The sequence below is a fragment of the Gopherus evgoodei genome, chromosome 5, assembly GCF_007399415.2.
Source record: "Gopherus evgoodei ecotype Sinaloan lineage chromosome 5, rGopEvg1_v1.p, whole genome shotgun sequence".
Lineage (NCBI taxonomy): Eukaryota > Metazoa > Chordata > Testudines > Testudinidae > Gopherus > Gopherus evgoodei.
Window position 1 is genome coordinate 8,045,647 of NC_044326.1, and position 23,599 is coordinate 8,069,245.

At 42.7% G+C, this 23,599-nt stretch overlaps 1 protein-coding gene across 3 annotated transcripts in view; it reads right to left on the minus strand.

The window, feature by feature from the left end:
- Positions 1-23,599, minus strand: part of PTPRA (protein tyrosine phosphatase receptor type A) — a 244,648-nt gene that overhangs the window by 55,241 nt on the left and 165,808 nt on the right. The window contains exons 3-5 of one of the 3 annotated variants that reach the window (XM_030563063.1): positions 11,574-11,659; positions 10,907-10,978; positions 573-651 (exon numbers count right to left, since the gene is read on the minus strand). In XM_030563063.1, the coding sequence (XP_030418923.1) occupies positions 573-645 (73 nt within the window). In that variant the 5' untranslated portion in view covers positions 646-651; positions 10,907-10,978; positions 11,574-11,659. The remainder of the gene's footprint in view (positions 1-572; positions 652-10,906; positions 10,979-11,573; positions 11,660-23,599) is intronic. The other 2 variants (XM_030563064.1, XM_030563062.1) reach the window with 2 other exon arrangements.

The window sequence follows — 23,599 nt, forward strand, 5'->3', positions numbered from 1 at the left end:
TGAAAGGCTGCCAATCCCTGATATAGGGCTTGCTTAGCCTTGGGGAATTTGCATAGTCGAACTTCACTGATACATTACATTGGTGCAAATCCTCAATATAAACACATGGCACCGGTGCACAATGGGGCCTGCACCAATATATCTTATCTCAGTAGGTCACTGGGTATGTCACACTAATGGAAGCCCCATCTTGAATCCCATGTACACTTGAGATTTACACTACTGTAGCTACATCAGTGCAAAAAAACCAATCCCACAGTATGGAGATGGCTTTGGATACTGCAATAAGGGCAATACAAGAGCAGATGTTTTAGACATATTATCCCCTGCCTTTGATACCTTAACTATGAGCATGACTAATTAAAAAAAACACACAAAAACACAATAAGTGAGGATCTTTGATGTTTGCAGGCCCAGCATTATCTTCTACCATCTGCAACTCCTGCCAGAGACTTCTTCCTGGCAGGTAATTAAGGGGATGAGGACAGTAAGTCACTAAGGATTTGAGGATCTTCTCATTCAATCCCGACTACTGTTTACAACCAGGAGAGGAAGCAATGAACATGTCTCACCTGAGGTAACGATGTGCCCACCTAGACATGTCAGGCCACTTCCAAGCAAAAGGACAAAAAACCACGAATCCATGTTGACCTGGGGAAAAAAGTGAACATGCTGTGTTAGAAATCCTGTGGCACTTCCCCATATCAGCTCAATCACAGGTTGCATTACCAACCACTACTCACTCCTACATCCAGGAGGATTGAAGACTGAGATGGAAACATCCTACTACTAAGGTCAGTCCATCTCTCTGCTCCATCACATGCAAGGAACATGTGTAGGATTGCACTCTACAGAATAGTCTCCATGGCTTTGTCCAATACAGTTACTGATAAAACTTTGCTCTTATATAAAGCTTTTCCCTAGTAGAACTTAAACAGCTTAACAAAAGGAAATATCATTACCCCTATTTTACTGGTGGGGAAACTGAGGAACAGAGCGGTGTCTAAGGTCACCCTGTTGGCTAGCAAAGGAACAGAACCCAAGTCTCTTGAATCCCAGTCCAGTCCAGTGTCCACTAAAGTACACTGCTCCTCACTGAGGCCCTCTGAACTAGAGACTAGTAAATTCAGTAATTGCATTTTAATCTGCTTGGGTTTTGGACCTGCTGTTTAATATTAGTACAAATTAATCTAAAAGCCCAATTCAGTTGGCTCACAAAAGCCAGAGATGGAGAGGACCTACTAGATCCCATTTAGTTCATCAGTTTCCATTGCAGGGTAATTCCCTGTAGTACATGCTTTTGGCATTTGTCCAGTTTAATTTTCAATGTCTCCTGGGACAAAGTTTCCATCGCTTTCCTTAACTGACAGACCATTCTACTGATTAAGTCACCTCATTGCCAGAGAAGGTTTAACTCTTGATGTTCAGCCTATTTTTTCCCTTCTCCTATGACATCTGTTCTCAATGTATTTATTTTGCTCTGTTTCAATCTGGGCCCATCCCAAGCTCTGGGCACCCAGACAACACTGAAATCATAAACACACTAGAAACAATGTCCAAAATACAAGGTCCTCCCAGCCCCACTCAAACTGGGACTCTCACATCATCCGGTACCACCCACTCGACCCTCTTTCCCACAGAAAGCCTTGCAGAAATCAAACTTGCAGGATGACCTAAAGGTCAACAAACCCAGGATCTGCTAGACCAATGTGGGGATTTAGTTCTAGAGACAAGGACCCTTCATTGAAGTCACTCTGCTGCCAGCCCCTCTTGATTAAATTGTGGATTGCTAGCTTGAGCACACCAAGTGATCTGAACTACTCTGGTATCACACAGGGAAGATGACATCTCTGTGACCTGGTCTGCCGTAGTGAGAGCAAATAACTTAGAACACATTGCATCCACACACAAGACTGTGCCCCAAATGGCTTCATAACCAGTTGGAACAGCTAGACTTTCAGCAGGTTTAATAACTGGTTAAAGCTTAGCCAGTTCAGTCTGAAACAGTTTAGTGCCAGCGTGAACAGAGGCAAGCTGAAATGATTCAACTGGTGGTCTTGCAACATCTCCCAGAATGCACTGCTTCTGGAAGCCAAGCCAGGAATTGTGGGATAGCTACCCAGAAAACATTACATCTGAAAGGGTTTAGGCCAGGGCTAATATGGATGCATTCAACTGGTTCAGGCATGGATAATGCATATACATTGAACAGCTAGTGCTGAAACTGGGTTAGTACAACTGGTTTAATTCTCTATTGTAGGTAAGACCTCAAAAATTCTGAAGCTAAACCTTTTAAGGCTTTTAGGGTTACAACCAACTCTTTTACATGTAACTGTAAACCAGTGCAGATCCTGGAGCACAGGTATAAAGCAAGAAGCATCATATGCTCAATGCGACCATTCTAGTTATAGCTTCTCCCTTGAAGCATCTAGAAGTATTCAGATTCCCCATGTTTACACCAAGACTATGCTAAACTATAGGATTTTAATGCAAAAAACACACAGAAAAGCAATTTCATTCCAGAGCAGAGATGGTCCTAAGCCACACTGTTTGTATACAGATCCTAACTTTCCCAAACTTCTGGGGGCTGGGGGTTGGAGTGAGGCTTTTGTCTCAGGCTTCTCTTTACTTCAAAGGCACGTGAATGTGAGCAAACATCACCATAAACCATGCAAGCTTCCATTCTGCAAGGAAACCAAAAGCAGGAAAACCCCACCTGGTGTCAGGTTGAATCACAAAGACTTTTTTCACTACTGCCATCTCGCACAGCCATTTACTTTTCTCAGTATGAATTACTAGTCTGTAACTGATCACAAGTAATGAAGACAGTGCGGAAGGAACACAGAATCATAGAAATGCAGAGCTGGAAGGCACCTCAAGAAGTTATCTAGTCTAGCTCTCTGCGCTCAGGCCACCGGACAAGCGTTTGTCCAACCTGTTCTTAAAAAGCCTCCAATGATGGGAATTCCACAACCTCCCTTGGAAACCTATTCCAGTATTTAACTAGCCTCATAGTTAAAAAGTTTTTCCTAATATCTAACCTCAATCTCCCTTGCTGTAGAGCAGTGCTTCTCAAACTATCTGATGTGATGGATTGGCAGTTTTTTTCCCCTCCAATGTGCCAGGGACTGATACCATATTTATGCCATATCATCATCGTTTTTACATAGGCATGTATCATATCAGATCAGAAAAACTACCATTCTTCACTATATTAATTGGAATGGGAGTGTGGCGCACATGCAGAGATGTTCCCATTTAAATACACTGAAGACTGACAGAAAGGCTGTGCATCTGGGCGGACAGTATAGAATGACTAGATCCAAGAAAATATTATTTGAACATTTGTAGTAATATTATTTATATCAGAAACAATATAATGAATAAAATAAAAATCAGCAGACTTTATTTTGTTTATTTATCAATATTGTAATATGTGCTTCTGAAAATATAATATTTAATATTGTCAACTTTTATCAACTGATAATTATTCTTGGTGGAATTCTGGTGTGATTTTTAAATTATACTATTATTTCTCTCTCTCTTTCCTGGAAACTTGCCACGGACCAGCAGCCAATGGCTCCAGGACCAGCACCGGTCCACGGACCACCACTTTGAGTAGCACTGCTGTAGAGGAAGCCCATTATTTCTTGTCCTACCTTCAGTGGATATGGACAACGTTTCATCACAGCCCTCTTTAGAACAATCCTTAACATATCTGAAGAAGTATCAGGTTGCCCTTCAGCCTCTTCTTTTTTCAAGACTAAACAGGCCCAGTTTTTAACCTTTCCTGATAGGTCAGGTTTTCTAAACTTGTTATCATTTTTGTTGTTCTGCTTTGGATTCTCTCTAATTTGTTCACATATTTCCTGAAGTGTGGCACCCAGAACTGGACAGAGTACAGCCACTGAGGCCTCACCAGTGCTGGTTAGAGTGTGACAATTACCTCTCAACTCTCCCATACACTGCAAGATGATATTCACTTTTTTTGCAACTGTATTACAGTGTTGACTCCTATTCAATTTGTGATCCACTATAATCTCCTCCCCCTAATCCTTCTAAGTAGTTCTTTTGTCTAGCCAGTTATTCACATTTTGTAGTTAGGCATTTGATTTTTCCTCCCTAAGTACAGTGGAGTCACATCACAGGCGCATTTAACTTACGAGATTTTAACTATATGCACTCGGCAAAACAACAAAAAAAAGAGAAAAACAACAATTTAAATACTGTACCTGTAGTGTGGGCAATTCCACCTGCCATTCCACTCAATGAGCGTTTGACTATACATGATTTTCGCCTTACGTGCTGACTTCAGAATCTAACCCTTGAGTAAGATGCGACTCCCTTGTACTTTGCCCTTATCTTTATTGAATTTCATCTTGTCGAATTCAGACCAATTAGCCAATTTGTCACGGTCATTTTGAATTCTAATCCTACGCTTCAAAGTGCTTGAAACCCCTCCACCGCTTTGTTTTATCTCTAAATCTTATAAGCATAATCTCCACTCTGTTATCCAAGTGATTAATGAAAATATTTAATAGTACCAGACTCAGAACCAACCTTCACGGGACCCTACTAGACATGTCCTCCTAGTTTGACCACAAACTATGATAATTACTTTGAGTACGGTCTTTGAACAAGTTGTGCATCCACCCTATATTAATTTAATCTAGACCGCATTTCCCTAATTTGTTTATGAGAATGTCATGTGGGACTGTGTCAAAAGCCTTACTAAAATCAAGATATCATGTCTACTGCTTCTCCCCATCCACTAGGCCAGTAACCCTGTCCAAGAATTAAGGTAGGCTGGTTTGACATGGCTTGTTGACGACAAATCCATGTTGTGAAATTAGCCTCAACTTCACACCTCCACCCATACACTAGTGTGCCCCTCCAGAGGAGGGCAAATTCAACATAGGTTTGGCCACAAAGCCAGACCACACATGCCATAATGATTCAGCTGCTGGAAAATGAATTCTCCAACACTTGTGAAGAAGTGCATGATTAAAGATCAGGGGCAGCCAAAAGGAACCCAGCAGGGCAACCTGCGAGCTCTGGAGTTTTCACAGATTGCAAGGTATGTGGTTCCTCCACCACACAATCTGACGAGATGCTTATTCCAGGCAAATAAGACAGGGAAGTCTCTTTCCTCTCCCCCACCTTTCATTTTTAAAACATATTTGGCATTTACTCACATATGCCAACACTGGATTTAGAGTAACATTTTGTACAAAGATGAACAGATGAATCACTGTATCCGGGAGGCTTCCTATTCACACTGAAACACCACTTAGTACTCACATGGCATTTCTGCTCTTTAAGTCTCTCTATGCAACGCATATCTCACTGATCAAAGGAAAATGCGTATATTGCACCTCCCATCACCACTTCTTATATCAACAGAAAGGAATTTTGGACTGTTCCCATTTTTCATCAAATTGGATGCCTTCTTGTTGCACGCCTAAGCACACTGAATGAAGGAACAATGGCATTATTTGCCCAACGTCACTTGGTAAGTCAGTGACAAAGCAGAAATAGAACCTATGTGTTCAGATTCTCAGTCCCTTGCTGCTAACAGCTCAGATATGTGGGTGAATGTATAAAACTAGATATGTATCTTAGGGTTTTATAGTCCTGCCTACCGATAGCATCTAAGCATCTTCCAAGAAAAATCAATAGCAGTAGCGAAGTTCCTAAGGAACTACATGGAGCCCCTGGCTCTTCTACCTGCCCTAAAAAATCCTCAGTTGGAGTTTGAATGAAGTCTGGTTGCAAACAATTACCACCTCATTTGACAATATGCTATCAGATATAATATTAACGACCACCACTTATATAGGGGTTTTAATCCATAAATCTCAAAGGGCTTTACATATTATCCCCATCTTATAGATGGGGAAACTGAGGTACAGAGAGGTGAAATTTTGTCCGAAGTCACAACGAATCAGGAATAGAACCCAGGAGTCCTGAATCGAAGTATAACATCCTGTCTACTGGATCAGGCTGCCTCCTCCTGTGGTGGAATGAGGTTCATAAGGCACTGGACTTTTTCTTTTTGATTCCTCACTAACTGAAGACAGGGATGAAATCAGACTGCACAATGACAGCAAAGAGAATGCTCTCCATACATAGCCATTATCACTGTATTGATGAGGGCTACAGGCACTTACATCAAAGACACATACCAATTCCTGGAATGGCCCTGTGGGCAATTGCTAGAAAGGCCATTAGAAGATGACAAAATGATGTAAGTCCCGCCTTGCCTGTACAGCTGAGTTAGCTAACACAGCTCAGACATGGTTTAGGATTACATCAGTTGTAATGCAGCTGTCTGCTTTAACAGCCCCCTTGACACGTTTTAAAAAAAAAAGGTTGCTGAATCTCAAGCAGATTGCGCAGGGAGGAGAAGGTTCAGAAATGCTCAGATAGATCACTGAATAGAAGACTTAGTTGAAGACATTAGCAGCTCCCATCACTTGCCAAAGCTATTTCATCACCTTAAAAAATGATCCACAGTGCAGAGCAACAAAGAGCACCCTATGTGGTATCAAGTATCAGAGGGGTAGCCATGTTAGTCTGGATCTGTAAAAGCAGCAAAGAATCCTGTGGCACCATATAGACTAACAGACGTTTTGGAGCGTGAGCTTTTGTGGGTGAATACCCACTTCGTCAGATGCGTGCATCTGACGAATGTGGGTATTCACCACGAAAGCTCACGCTCCAAAACGTCTGTTAGTCTATAAGCTGCCACAGGACTCTTTGCTGCTCCTATGTGGTATGAGACCTTTGCAAGTCAGTCTTGTCTCTGAGCGAATCTCTCCTGTCCCTTTATTTAAATAAGTCCTTTTCCCAAATGCAGCATAAATAAATGACAGTGCTGTGCTGAGTTCTTCACATAAAAGGCCTCATGCATCCTTCCCCAAAGCCAGAGCAATCTGAGCCTCTCCTCCCCCACTCCTTCTCCTCCTGCTGATTCGGAAACAGAGAGGAAATACTTGTAACGTTATCAACATAAACACAGCTCTTGGCTGGCTGCAACATCCTGTGTGCTTCACAGAAACACACCCTGACGTCATGTCTCTGGATCCACCAGAGAAAAAGGACCCGACAGTAAGATGGCTTTCGCTAGACCTCTGCAATAGGTGTTAGCAAGACTGTGCAGGAGCAGGAGTGGGGGAGATGGGGAAAGTGACAGGAAAAACTGCACTAGCTGAAAATCATTTCCAAAGGTCAATGTTCTCAGTTTTGTAACACCGCTTAAAAAATGTATTCTGAAATATTTTCATATTTACATTAGATAACAGCCATGTGCATTTAAAGAGCCAGACTCATGAATGGAGAGTATGCAGGGAATACCAGATCCTCTACCGTGTTCTACAGAAAAACTTACAATAGCACTACTACAGTTTGAAGCTACAGCATACAGGGAGTGGTAGAGGGAAGTAGATACCATTAAGATGACTGACATCCCTCAAAAATATCTTTGTGAGGCACCACATGACTCAGATGAATGTAACAGGATACAGAGCTGCTCCGCCATAGGTCAGCAAATGAAATCCAGCCCAGGGACACTCACTTCCTGCTATCTCCTATACATAACTCACACTGAGCTGCACATCAAATATCCTTATCCTACAGGGGGAGAACAGAGCCCCTGTAAGTAGCAGTGATCACAGATTGCTACCATCAGACACTTGTTCATTAGCATGGCACACCTGTCCATGCCATTATGGGAGGCAGCATGGTCTACGGAGTAGTACACTGGCCTGAGAATTAGGAGATCTGGGTTCTACTCCCAGCTTTGCCTATTCTCCTAACCTACTGTGTGACTTTGGGTGAGTCACTGTTTCTCCTCCCACCCTTTGTCTGACTTGCCTATTTAGATTGCAAGCTCTGTGGGGCAGGGAATTATGAGGTTTGTACAGTGCCTAGCACAATGGGACCCACATCTCAATTGGCTTTCATAGGTGGTGCAATAATATACACTGTTGGCACTCAGTGAGAGGCTGCAGGAAAGAATGCCTGCAGAGAAACCTGCCCCTTCAGCCCTAGAAGCAGGTAATCTGGGGGAGAGAAGAGATGTAATACTAAGGGTGTTGTCAGAGTAAGATTCTCCACACTATCAAGTTCTCTAGTACTAAACTGCCTGTAGAAAAAAGCCTCTAGAATCTCTTTTAACCCAAGTCAACACAACCACTGCTACTAAGGACTTCAAACCTGATCATCCAGCTGCTGAGTCCCTCCAGCAAGTTGCTGGGGTGCCCTCAGCTCCCACTGACATCAACAGGAACTGTGGGTAGTCAAGTATTTTACAGAAGATGGTCAGCAGTTTGTAAGATGGGGTCTTGTATGAGGCAACTTTATTTCTCTGTCTCTTTTTGTTTCCTAGTGCCACACTGAAAGCTCCAGAAACCTTTGCACTTTGGATTTCACTATTATTTTTCATTAGAGAGGGATCTCTCCCTAAAAACACCAAAACAAAGTAGCAACCTCCTCACTGCCATAGAAGCAAAGAGTCTTTGCAATTTTTCATTTTTACTTTAAATCCTATGGTGCATTTTTTGGGTACATTCATACAGACTGATTAACTCCCCACGTGGGTCTCTGCAGCTTAAACTAGGCCTTTGATGTGTCACCAAACATCATTCCCCCTCCTCATCCTTTGCATTCCACAGTAAATAGAAAGGATGAGTAATTTCAACAATTATCGGCCCTTTCCTAAAGCTCACCTCATTTTATTTTTGCTTTTGTAGAAGCAGATCACTTCCATGCGAGTGACAGCAAATACAGCACATGCTACATGGAGAGGAAGGATGGGCTTGTGGTTAAGGCACCAGGTAGGAACTCAAGGAGATCTGGGTTCAATTTCTGGTTTTGCTACAAATTTCCTGAATGATCCTGGGAAAGTCACAATCTTTCTGTGCCTCTGTCCACTATCTGTACAACAGCACTTCCTTTCTCTTGCCAAATGATATTGTAAGCTTCTTTGACCCTATCTCATACTATATGTATGTATGGCACTTAATACAATGGGACTCTATTTCGCCTGGATCTGTGAAAGCAACGGGAATTATTATTTACTTGTACTACATTAAAGCATAGCAACCCCAACTGAAGTCAGTATCCCATTGTGCTAGACACTGTATGGACACATAGTAAAGTCCATCCCTGCCCTGAATAGCTTACACTATAAATAGGCAAGATGGACAAAAGGCCCGGGGGCAAGGGGAGGCAAAAAGAGGCACAGAGACTAGTCCAAAGTCATACAGCAGATTAGCAGCAGAGCAGAGAGTTTAGAACCCAGGTCTTTCAAATCTTTATCCAGTGCCTTAAGCACCGGTCACACTGCCTCCCAATGACAATGCTTCACAATAATAAATAAAAAATAATACATAAGCATTACACAGCATAAAACTCCAGGAGCCAAGGGCCATGCCCCAAATGCAGAAAATCATCATTAACGGACCACAATTAGGGAAGGAATGTTGCTCCATGACTAGACCTGGGAATAAGAATGTTCTTGTTCTCTCTCTAGCACTGCCACAGGAAGTGACAACAGCCTGTCTGTTACTCCAACTATAAATGGGCACATCGACATTATTTGTGTATTCCCAAGATGCTGTGCAAGGTTTGATTAATTCATTAATGTTTGTAAGGGCCTTTATGGCCACAGAAGTAAGGTTCTATATGGTTAATATACTCTATTTTGGGACCTTCAGAAGTATCCTTGCAGATAAATTGCAGTCTGCAGAGCCAGAGAAGCAGAGAATAGGGTCTGGGGGACACGGTTAACATTCCGCATTCTGTGGGACATTACTACATTGCACACTAAGTAGTATTGTAGGAGCCCCCTCACAAGCTCCAGGCTGACTGGTCCTCCCTGACAATCACTACCCAATAAGTGCTAATGCATACTTCAGTTTGACAGGTTGGTGTAATGAGAATACCCAAGTAATCATTACATCAAGGTCACTGGTCACATCACAGACTTCGCTGAGTAGGAGGCAGAATCATCACAACATGGAGAAGATGATGGGCAGACATGAAGCTATTCTGAGAGAACAGTATTTCTTGAGCCTTCTCCATGAGTGCAATCACAAAATGCATAGCATTAACAAATGAACCTCATAATAGCCTTGTGGGTAGGGAAATATTACTAACCCGTTTAGCAGATGTGGAAATTGAGTATCAGACATTCAGGACATTTAAAAACAAACAAATGAGGTTTTGTTTAAGTGCCTAGATCTAGGCAGCCAAATCCATATTTAGGCCCATTAAGAGAAGTGGCATTGAGGGTACTCAGGAACTTTGTAGAGCCAGGACCTTTAACTCCTTGCACTGCCTTGATGTTAGGGCTATTAATTAGCCATCTTTTACTCCATTTAACATGACACACATTAAAGGGATTAAAAGCTGGTTTACTGATATGTCTCAAAATGTAATTGTAAATGAGGAATCATCATTGAACAGATTTTTTTCTAGTGGAGTCCCATAGTAACTGGTTCTTGTACTATTTAACATTTTCATTAATGATGTGGAAGAAAACAAAATCATTGATAAAATTTGTAGATTACACAAAAACTGGGGGAGTGGTAAATAATGAAGAGGGCAGGACACTGATACAGAGCTATCTGGATCACTTGGTAGGCTGGATGCAAGCAAACAATATGGGTTTTAATATGGCTGAATGTAAATATATGCATCTAGGAACAAAGAATGTAGGCCATACTTTCAGGATTGGACGACTGTATCCTGGGAAGCAGTGACTTTGAAAAAGATTTGGGAGTCGTGGTGGATAATCAGTTGAACATGAGCTCCCAGTGCGATGCTGTGGTCAAAAGGGCTAATGCAATCCCTGTAGGCATAAATAGGGGACTATCAAGCAAGAGTAAAGAGGTTATTTTACCCTAGCATTTGGCACAGATGCAACCTGCTGTGCCAAGTTTGGTGACCACAATTCAACAAGGACGTTGATTCACTGGAGAGGGTTCAGAAAAAAGACACAAGGATGATTAAAGGATCAAAAAAATCTGCCTTATAGTAACACTAACAGACTCAAGGAGTTTAATCTATTTAGCTTACCAAAGAGAAGGTTCAGGAGCAACTTAATTACAGCATGGAAATACAGTAAAAGCTGTTTTATCTAGCATCTTGGGGGGAATGGGAGGTGCTGGAAAGTGAAAAAAGCCAGTTAATTATGAGGGAGGGAGTTTGGGTGCTGGAGGGGGATTGGGGCCCCAATTACTATGCTGTAGTACAAAAGATCTTCCCTCTAAGGATTGCCATATAACTGAGCAACCAATGAAGTTTAAGAATCACGATAGCTATCACGCCTCACCTTTAAAATAAAACTGTTAGAGGATACCATGCACATTTGACATCTTTCAAATCCCATTACAGAAGCTAAACTCCAATTGGAAGGCACTCTCTTTCATATAAAGGATGCTTAATTATGGCTCTTGACTACACTGAAATCTATGCTAAACACCGTTATGATAACAGGAAGAAGGCAGTTTGCCCCCTAGAACAGCTTTGTTAAGTAAGCACAGTGCACACAAGGAATAATAATGTACCTGATATAGTACAGCAACCACTTGATAATTTCCTCCCTGTTGCCACAGCAACACGTCTGGTACACCAAAGATTGTTAATTACAAATCTGGGAAATCAGAGATTGCTAATTAAGATACATTCCAGTTCTCTCAAGGCTCCACATGAACTGCATTACAATTGTAAGAACAAGAAATGGCATGTCAGAAAGCAACATTTGTGTGTCATTATTACAGACTAAATTCAGGTCACTCCCAAGGGAAACCATCTTTTGTGAAGATGGTTTTTCAGTGGTGGTTGACCTGGACCATGGGTCAGCAACCCCTGGCACGCAGCTCACCAGGGTTCGCACCCTGGCAGGCCGGGCCATTGTTTACACCTATCACGTCCACAGGTTTGGCTGATCACGGCTCCCACTGGCCACAGTTCGATGCTGCAGGCCAATGGAGGCTGCGGGAAGCGGTGCGGGTTGAGGGATGTGCTGGCCGCAGCTTCCCACCACCCCCATTGGCCTAGAGCGGCGAACCACGGCCAGTGGAAGCTGCGATCGGCCAAACCTGTGGACGCGGCAGGCAAACAAACTGGCCCAGCCTGCCAAGGTGCTTACCCTGGCGAGCCACGTGCCAGAGGTTGCCGACCCCTGACCTGGACCACAAGAGCTCTCATACATTTTAATATCTTTATTTCTTCTTCTATTTAAAAGAAAGTCAACATTTTTGGAGAAGCACTGTTTTTCTCCTTTAGAAGATTTCATATAAGCAATAGCTAAGGACAGCATATGAAAGGGTGGTCGAGTGGAAAGGCACAGGACTAGTGAGACCTGGGCTCAACTCGCAGCTCATTCAAGACTTCCTGTGTGATCTTGGGCAAGTCACTTCATCTACCCATGCCTCAGTTGCCCAGCTGTAAAATGGGATACCACTTTGCAGAGGAGGTTGTGAGCAAAAAATTAATTAATGATTGTGAGGGCTCATATACTATAGCTATGAGGGCCATATACGTAACTTGAACGATACAAGTTCAGGTTTGTTACTCAGCTACATATTAGTCACTTGCAACTTCCCAGGGATATAACAGCTCCAAAACCACAGGCACCTGCCATTTGAGCTAAATGTGTTTGAGGGAGGCCAAGGCCTGAAAGCTTTTCCCTTGCCTAATATTTTCTTATTTACCTGCAAAGTAGTGTGGGCTATAGTTTGTATGGAAGACTTCATACAGAAGAAAGTTGGTTGAGACAGTGATACCGCCAGGCACGAACATTTCACGTGCATGCTAGGAGTTCATTACTGGAATCTGGCAAATACTGCCACAAATTAGTTAACTCACACAGCTACGGGGATAGAGTTCCCATTTACAATGCCTTATTTTTCCAAATCTCACTGGACTGCTAATATGATTAAAGCTGTCTGACATTTCCCCAGCATTGACTAAGTAACAGGAGAAGAACCCACAAGAAACACCTGGAGGGGCAGGGAGGGAGGGAGAGGGCTGATTGCCACCGCAAAGGCATTACAGAAAAGGTAAATAAACTTTAAAATTTTGTTAGCAGCTAATGAAATTCTGTTGTTGAGAAATGACAGACCAGGTACTTCTCTGACCCCTTGTAAGCTGAGTTATTTTCACTAGGGCCAAATTCTCCACTCACTCTCTATTTACACTAGTGTCAATGAGTACAGAGTAAGAGACCCACCGTTTCAAACTAATCTAGAAGTCTGGCAATGAAAGAAGTCGCTCAAGTTTAATATTCAAAGTGAAAGGCAAACATGTAAAAGAGATGCACAGAGATCACAGAGGGCGCTGAGTGTGTGCATATACCCACCCACCCACAGTATATATGGATCACTTCATCCATCCCTGAAACGCAGCTTTCTCTGAAGTGGATAGTGGCAACCATTTAAAAGTATAAAGTAACATTACCCCAAAATCTAGATTGTAGCATTTATACCACTGCTCTACATAGGGTGGGTGGACATGCACTGCTCCATGAGAAGTGCTATCAAAATGGTGCTTTAGGAAAGTATGATCTCTCCCAGGGCTGCACCATATACATTGGATGGGGTGTGCGAGCCATCTACCTCAAGCTTCATAACAGAACAGGTTGCTCCGCAGTGGGCTGGTGTGGAGGAGGGGGTTTTGGCCCCATGTCCCTCCTCCATTTCAGTAAGTTACTCCATAGGGAGAGCAGAAGCTAAGTAGTCCCAGTATCCCCCAGAGCACGGGGACCACAATGTGGGAAGCCCTCACAAGAAGTGGCAAAGAGTTCTTCTGTGCCATGCCCCCTATCTCATGTGTTAGCATGAGGGACACACAGATGTTGATCCCAAGTGTTTAGGACAAAAAGTGTGGGAGAATACTGTATCCAGCTGAAACTACAGGAGGAGTTTTAGGTAAGTGTAATGGAGCAGCACATGCGAGCAATCTACAGAGATCCCAGAATAGGAGTCTGATGTCCTTGTGCTGATTTTCCTCCATCGAGAGAACATTAAATAGGACATCATTAAGCCTTTCTGTCTAAAACATTGCACCATTTTAGCTTATACCTGGAAAAGTTGATTTGAAGCAGGTATCATGAAGCAGGCGTAAACTGGGAAGCCAGATTGTGTAACATAGCCGTGTGATACACCACTTAAAAAAAAAAAATACTGAAAGTGAGACAATCAGAAGAATTTCTAGGACAATGATCTTTGTTTCCTAGCACCCATTACCTGACATGGCTCAGGATGACAGAAGATTAACAATACCTTGTCCCATGACAAGCTCAACACTCATGGACTCCAGTGGCTACTGTTAGACTACATTTCATATCAATCAGTTTTCAGGAGACCCTGCCCGAAGGCTGCCCAAATTTTCGCCATCTGAGAGGCATGCTGGTAACATGCTAGAAGTCAAAGGGATGCAGCTAGTTTGCATAGACATGGAACAGATCACTGGTGCCCTCACCTAGGACATAAAGATGCAGCCCACCAGAGATTGCACATGGAGTTTGGATCAAGCTAGTGTGTATTACATGCTGAGATGCAGTCATCACAGGCACTACTGGCTACAATGACTCCAGATCACAATCATCACCCTATCTTAAAAAAATGCCCCCGTCCCTCAATATTAGATTAACAGAATAAAGTAAAGCAGGGAAAACTATATACAGCTGCTATTGGCTGTATAACTGTGCTCTCACCGCTGGACAAATAGAGAGGACTTTAGACATGGACCAAACGTTAAAGATCGGAACTGTTCTATGCCAGTGGTCAGAATATCATCTATCAAAGGACTCTGCAGGGCAGAGCCATCCCATCCACTCCCCCAGCTTGCTATCAGCAAACAAAAAGACTGTGTGTTTGTGTCCTGCTCTTAATTTCTAAAGCCCATCTCTCTGCCTGGATATATGCAACAGAGTCAGCTTTTGCAACATGCATCTGTTTTTCCTCAAAGGACAAAAGAGACTAAAACCTCCCCACCTTTTCTTTTTTCATGACTGGAACAACTGATTACAGTATGAGGGCTCTTTTAATGACGGGTCTAGACAATGCTTCCCACTTACTGTGAAGGAAAAAAACACGTCATATGGGGTAAAAACTGCCAGCCTCACTTTAACACAACAGGCATCTTTTAGAGATCTAAAGCAACGTGGAAATCCATTAAACCAACAGTATCTATTCAATTACCTGCTGACAATTAACCAATGGTGCTCTTATTGATTACTAATGAGTAATCCAATTAGCACTCAACCACTGATTGTACTGGCACATCGGATTAATGACAATTAGGCTAATTAGTTTGTATTAAAGTAACAGCTCTTTTCTCTGCAGTCTAGCTACTTCACATACACTGTGGTGGGTTAAAGCAAAAATGGTGCAATGCTTTCCATATAGGAGGGTCATGTATGTGCTATCTTGAGGTACTCTGGTGAAGGAGCAGCAACAGTGAGACATCAGACTGTGAACTCTTTGGGGCAAGGAATGTGTTTTCCTTTGTGTTTGCACAGCAGCCAGCCTGGGATTCCCAACATTTTCCTAGCATGGACCATATCTTAACTGAGAGATTGTCATGTGGACAAACTCCTCTCCCGCTCATAACTGCACAGACCATCTCCCCTTCCATTCACAACAACATACCATTCCCGCAGTAATAACGTACACAGAAAAGTAAAACTGCGGAAGTATTTAACATATTGTTTGCTGTCTCAGTGCAATTAGGCAGTTGGGAACAAGGCCAAGAGCCAGCATCATGTAATCAGACAGCACACTGACCACAGTTTAAGAACCAGGTGGCCCAACAAAATGGGGCTCCAACCCTAAATTAATTCTTTACAGGGCTGCCACAAGACAAACAGTAAGTAAATAATAATCCTATTGAAAACAGTGGGCTTCGGCTGTAACTATAGAAGGAGGTAAAAGTTTTAACTTTTTACTAGCCTTAGTATGAGGAATTCGTATGAGACTTTGGTGTGATCACATTTGGAGTGTCTGGGAAATCTGTTAATAAAAAGCTATGGACACACTACAGGAAGTTTAGAGAAGAGCCATAGAAATGACTGAGGAAGGAGGACTGAGTTATGAGGAAAAACTGAAGGTTTGTCCACATATGGAGTTACTGCTGTAAAGCTATTTGTGAATAAATCCATGAGTAGATATTCTTATGGAATAAGAGTGCCTCTTTCTGGTTTAGCTTAATCTAAAAATTGGATTAAGTTAATGCAGGATAGCCACTCTTATTCCGGAATAAGAGTGTTCACTCATGGGAGTTATTTAAGAATAACTACTCCTCTTTAATATCCACATCCTGCCATATTCCAGAACTTTTGTATGTAGACAAGCCGCGAATGAGTTAATATGTAGCGCTTGGCTAAGAAATTAGCAGTGAGGATATTGGGATACAGCAGTGGTCCCCAACCTTTTTGGCTGGCGGATGCCAGCAGAAGGACCACTGCGGAGGTGGAGCACCCGCCGAAATGCCGCCGAATTTCGGCGGCAACGCATCTCGATGACGCCACTTGCCATTGACAAGCGACGTCATCGAGAGGTATCCTCGCCGAAATTCGAGAGTGACGCCTCTCAATGACACCACTTGACGGCAAACGGCGTCAGCGAGAGGTGTCCCTGCTGAAATGCCACTGAAATTCGGCGGCATTTCGGCGGGTGCTCTCCTGGAGGCCAGGACGCAGGCGCATTAAGACGGCGCCCACGGGCACCGCGTTGGGGACCACTGGGATACAGGCTGCAGGATATGAATATATGAAGGGTGAAACACGCCAGAGGCTGTGGAATTAGTTAGGATGGAAAAAGGGACAGAGGTAGAATCAGGGGCGGCTCCAGGCACCAGCACGCCAAGCGCGTGCTTAGGGCGGCAACCTGTGGCAGGCACTCTGCTGGTCCCCGCGAGGGCAGCAGCCTGACTGCCTTCGGCGGCATGCCTGCGGAGGGTCCACTGGTCCCGCAGCTTTGGTGGCTCTCCCGCGGGCTGCCGTCGAATTTGCGGGACCGGGGACCTCCCGCAGGCAAGCCGCCGAAGGCAGCCTGTCTGCCGAGCTTGGGGCAGCAAAATGCCCAGAGCCACCCTTGGGTAGAATTAACAGGATGAGATTAAAAAGAGGAATATGACAAAAGCTTCCTGACAACCAAAGTATTAGACTGTGGAACAGTCTCCCAAGTGACATGGAGCAAACCCCTTTGAGCTGGGATGCTGAAGACAAGACACTACAAAACGTTCACTAAGGAACAAACTTGCATGTGCAGGGAGTAAAGCTGGAGGTTCTAGCAGGAATTTACCTCTCCCTGATCTCTGTGATTACTCCTATTGTCTGCATATTGTCAACTGATTACGAATTCATTTGCTTTCTTCTTTCTCAAGTGAGGTGACATGACTCATGATGACAGCAAATGGAATCTGTGTGAGCTGCATTGCTCTGCCAAGCAATCTGGGCCATTTCATTCTGCCTCCGGCCCCATTATAAAAGGTGAACTCTGAGAAAACTCAAGATAGGTTCAGAAAGATATAGAAGTTAGGGATGGAAACACTCTGCAAGGTTGCCCAGCCCAGCACTCCTCATCAAGGCAAGATATACACCACAGAAAGAAGACAGAGCCAGGGCTTTGGAGCGGAGCCTGGATCTGGAGCGTGGAGCAGCTCCGGAGCACTGGAGGTGCAGGTTTTTGCCTGGAACCAGAGCACAGCTCCAAAGCCCTGGACAGAGCAGACTAGACTCCTCAATTTTCCTTCTATGGCTCATCTCCCACTTAACTAGTTTCCCCATTAATCGCCTCTCGCCTGCTCAAGAGACAGCTACACTACAGCACAAGACCTGCAACCTCATTCAAGCCCACAGCAATGGTTTGGAGTGACCAGTAGAAGAGACAATGGGACAAGCAATGCTTTTTCCTCACACCTACCGTCGGAGGCTAAGACCAGCACCTCTTACCCTCCCAGCATTACAACTTGGGAAAAGCCTATTCACACATACAAATCATCTTTCTCATGCAGCTCATCTTTCTGCCAATGTAGGACTGATACCCTGAACTCAGACTAGGAAATGATCCTATTCTCTGGCAGCCTGAAACAGTCAAATGTGAAATTTAAGTATTTAGGGCCAAATTGTCCTTTTTCAAGCATTTGCATGAACTGGAGGGGCAAAATTAGAATGAAAACTACACTGAATTTTTACACAGAGTTACTGATGTAAGCTCCCCTTTGACATGATATATGGAATCACTGTCCTGTAGGAAACATTTATTAGAGAAAATAGCTTCACTGTAGATACAAGCAGGCAGGCTTTCATACTGACCCAGGTCTCATTTCACCACCCAATCTGAGCAAGGTGGAAAGGTAAATGTTCAGCATGACAGATATTCCAACCACATAGGGTATTTTGAGGGACTTTATTGTATGAAACTTATGAGTGTTCTGTGTCTTGTTGTGTGTTCTACTCCACTGGGGAAGGTTATCACAGTACCATCAGGGATTAAAAACTGTAGGGGTGATTACTGCAGGCCCTGGCATTGTACACAGCTCCAGAGAAGAACTACCCCATTTTGATTCAGCAAACTGATGTGACCTTTTGTCCAACGGAAGACCCAATCCTGCCGAAGGCTGGAAAGATGGGGATTTGTCAGGGTCTCCGTAGGACTGACTGATAAAGCATTTAGATCCTGTTATTGTTTTAGGTTTTCTCTGAATGCTTTTGTCCTTAATGTATTCTGCTTTGGAAGAGTTATTTGGCTGTTGTGAAATAGTGTCAATGACCTTTGAGAGGAAGCAAAGAGCAGGGCGGGACATATGTCAAACCTACTTGGGGAGAATCACGAGAACAAGGGCACTGCAGGTTAAAATCCTGGGTCAGGAGGGAGTGGGATGCACATCCCTGCCCAGAAAGAGGTGACTTCTAGAGCCCTGAGAGGGCATCCCTGGAGCAGACCACAGGGAAAGGGCAAAGATGCAGTTACCTTAAAACTGTGACAATCAACTCAGGGTGAAAAGCAAGTTACATTTTTAAGTTTTTTTTTTCAGTTAACCTATATAAGATGCAACAAAATTCCTGGATTTTTGTGCCAGATTCTGAATTCATTTACCCTTATACAAAAGTCTGGAATAACCGCACTGACTTCACAAAGTACCTGCAGTGCCACTGACTAAGTGTCAGAGGGGTAGCCATGTTAGTCTGGATCTGTAAAAGCGGCAAAGAATCCTGTGGCACCTTATAGACTAACAATACGTTTGTTAGTCTATAAGGTGCCAAATAACTCTTTGCAGGTTTTACTAACTTAAAAAAAACCAAAAAACATAAGTACTCACAAGTCCTGAAAAAAACCAGCTGCTTATTTAAATGCCTAAAATATTAATTCAGATGACTGTCATACCCTGTTTCCACCTACCGCTGAGTTTAACTATGATGTTTTCAACTGGGACTTGTACATCTGCCTTTCAGCTGTTCAAGGCATAGTAACAAATAGTGATTCCCACAACAGAATAAAGATATGAAGGGACTCAAAACAGAAAACTGTTGCTAAGGTTTACCACCAGTAATTTTTGGCACAGCTCAACCGATGAGTATTTCAATTTCGCCACATGTTAAAAATGTGATACAACTGGGATTCAAAAGGGAAACAAATGCCCGTCATTCTATCCTGCAGTATTTCTTCCACAAGGATGTCATTTAAAACTGTAACAGTCTAACAGGCTTTAAATTGAAGTGAAGCAGGCTTTCATTTTCAGTAGGTGTCACATTATTTAACCCCACACTGCATTGCTTCCATCTCTAGTGTCAGGCAAACCAGACTTGGGACTCGCATCATATGTTAGCAAGCTTGGGAAGACGACCAAGATCAAAATCTGTGAGGTTAAAAGTTCAGAAGACTTCAGGGTACAGAGCAGCAAAGGGTGTGTGTTTGTTTTTATTATAGAAACTAGGAAAGAGGAGAAAAGCAGCCCATGTGAGCTGGTAAGAGAGCTGTGCAATACTCACAAGGGTAAATTCAGGAAGTATCAGATGCATCTAGGGTGACCAGATGTCCCGATTTTATAGGGACAGTCCCGATTTTTGGGTCTCTCTCTTATATAGGCTCCTATTACCCCCCACCCCCGTCCTGATTTTTCACATTTTCTGCCTGGTCACCCTAGGTGCATCCTTTGTTCAGCACCTCTATTACTTACATAGCTCCCTGAACCCTTGTATTCATTGAGATATCTATGGAATTGTTTCACTGCTGCACTAGCACAAGTGAAGCTCTACCAATCCTAACAACACAGAGTGCTAGGACAGACCATCATATTATCTAGACATGTTGCAAATGGGGTTCACTGACACTGATTAATAAGACACGAAGACTGCACTAGTGTTCCCGGCATTGTCAGTTATGGTAGAGCTGTACTGAAGTTATCACAACTGTGGAAGAATTTGTGAACGTCATAAGCCACAGTCTCCACTGGCATAAATGGCCAAAGCACGAATGAATTCAATGGAGCTGTACTCATTTACACCTGCAGAGAATCTGGTCCCTCGAATGCACATACACCCAAAGTGTGCTGGGTACTTCAGTTTCAGACCCATAATCTCAAAGCAATCCCCAACCCAAACCATGGCAGTTTGCCTTTCAAACTGAAACCAAGAAAAACCACAGAAACCTATGTGGTTTCTGCATTCTGGGTTTGTACCAAACCAGTAGCTAAGGAAGTTGCACCTGCCCTGCTTTTGAGTTTCAAAATGGAAATCCCAACCTTTTCTTCAACTCTGACAGAATAGAACTGAATTTGCCTTATTTTCCTCCATATTTTGAGAACCTCAAAGCTTTCTGCAATAAGGACCTTTATACTGTTGGGGCAGTAATGCTGTAGGCCAATGTGTAGCCACAGTGCCTTCAGAAATACCTGGCTGAGAGAGAGAACACTGGGTGAGACAGTGTGGGGAGTAACATCCTACCCTTGTCAAACAGGGCTCTTGGATCTTTCACTTTGTCCTGGAGAGTTCAAGTGAATAGATTCCATTGGTGTGGAAGTCCCACCTGGATGCCACATTGCATGTTAGCAATAGGGGGAGCCAAAATTCTGGTGTGGAACTCACGAAAAATGGACAGGACTTGTAGCAATCCCCCAAATAAACCAATGTGGATAAAATTAGGTTTGTTTTTAAATCAGTTTATTTATATTGGATTTTTTTTTATCATTTAAAAGTAACAGACTGTTCCATTTTCAGGAGACTTAGATGAGTACGAATGTAAACTCGTCACTTTCACCTAGGCATATTTGAAAATTTTCCCAAGTTGACCTGAAATAATCACATTAATTCACTGACTACAATTAATCCCTCTATTCCTTTAATAAATCATTTAGTTTTAAATGTAAAATATGTTTTATAAGAGAAATTTATGTATCCAAAACATGTAAGGTTATTTTGTTTAATAAAATTAATTATATATGCTGTTTTGTATGTTTAATTAAAGCCAAGTCATCATCCTCATGAAGCTTGACACGAATCATGAGCAAAAAGTAAATTATCTAGTAAATAAGCGATATGATTCACCATTTTCTAAAATACTAAAAATGTACAATAAGAAATGGAAAATACTAAACTATAACTGCTTAAATAAAATGTATATAGTTATGGTGTACCTTCCTAATAGCAAAGATATATATCAAATTATAAAGGCTCTGTTTAGTTGTAAACCAACATGTTTTAATGGTTATATCAACCACTGAGAATACATCTCTCTTTAGAATATAACTGACATACAAATGGAAATGTCAATTAAAATCAACAATTGAAATCTGTCTGTTTGATTGACAGAGTTAAATCATATTGACCCTAAAATAATCTAACAGGCAGATTCCCTGTTTACAGCAGTCCTTAAATGTTGTATCCTTACAGACGCCAGGGGCTCAAGCACAATATATGCATACACAAGATAACCAGGTCCAAGCTCAGCGTATTTGGCAGGTTTTCAGTTTCACTCAAGACACCCAAGAGTCTTTTCATCATGACAGCCAGGTAATGCATTCAGATATCGATCTAGCGAGACTTTTGTTGGAAATTATAGATCCTTTCAATTTGTCCGCAATAGACACAAATAACCTGCGAGATTTTCTAAATAGTTTAGTCCTGTCCTGCTACAAGGGAAAAGCCCTTCTGACATCAAGGGCGGGCAACACTGCATCATCCACACTCAGGTGTGCTTTAGGGAAGAAAGTTGGGAGAGGAAGAGGCTGGTTAACGTGGAACTCAGAGGAGACCTTTGGTAAAAGTCTGGGCTGTGGTTATACAGTGAAAAACAACATGAAAGGAGGATATGCCATCAGAGCTCCTGTTTCCCAACTCTTTGAGCAGCTGTAACGGGATTAATATTGGAAATAGTTGTTCCACTGAAAACCTCCATTTCCACTATCTCCCTCTCTGGGAATATAGTACAAAGAAGATTCTTCAGTGTAGGTATTAAATATGAGCCTCCCCTAACTAGACATTAAATGGTACAGGAGATTAGAGACAAGAAAGCAACAAAGGGAGCCTTTTGTAGCAGCTTGTTGCAGTACAGACACAAGACAGCTGATGTTGCTAAAGCCCAACACTGTATGTAAGTGCATAGTGGCCAAGTCTAATGCACTAATCTCACTTTGACTACCTGAAATCCTGTCTGCTCTAGGTCAGGGGATAAATCCTCCCCTGATTTACCTCCAACCCCATGCAACTGCTCCACACAGTCAGGGGTGTGAATCCTGGCTCCCCTAACCCTTGTATGAATGGTAGGATATTGCTTTACATGCTCTGGAGGATAAGCCCAGCACCAGTGTTCCATTTATAAATTAATTGGTATTGGTATTAACTAATCTCCCAGAGTAGTAATTCTCAAGCTGGGCTCCACAGGCAACTGGTGGGCTCCTGAGTGTTGCAGGTGGGTCCTCAAAGCAGCTTCTGTCACAATGGGGAAACAAGCCATGCTGTTTCCTGTTAGATGAAGCTCAGTCCAGAACCTTTGTAGTGTCTCCAGAGGCCTTGTTTTTAAAAACCAGCTAAATTAAACTCAAAAACACACTTCACACCTGCGCAACTGCTTTAAAATCTCTGTGTGGGGCATCTTCTGTGAAACTGCAACCACAACCAAAAGGGGTGGTGGTGAGCAAACGTAGTACCAAACACTAAGTGACCTGGAGAGATCATAGTGAAGATAAACAGAGTCCTACACACAGAAGGTGGCAATATTCAACACATACAAAATGAGAGGGATGTAATCAAGTAGTTGTATTCATCAGACTAACATTGATTTAATCATGTCTTCTTAATAGTGTGCTCATGTTATTTTTTCCTGCAACAGACAAATCTTACCAAAGTAAGGGCCTCAGGTAAAATTTTCAAAAGCACCTAAGTCTCATTTTCAAATATGAAAGACACTAAATCCCACTAACTTTCAGTAAGACTTAGGCTTTTAAGTGCCCAAGTAATCTTTTGAAAATGGGACTTTGGCTCTAAAATCATTTTTGAAATGTTACCCCTAATCTTAATTTCTATGGATTTCCTTGACCTCCGTTGAGACTGCCACCAGGAACCAGTTGCAATGGTAGATTTTGAGAT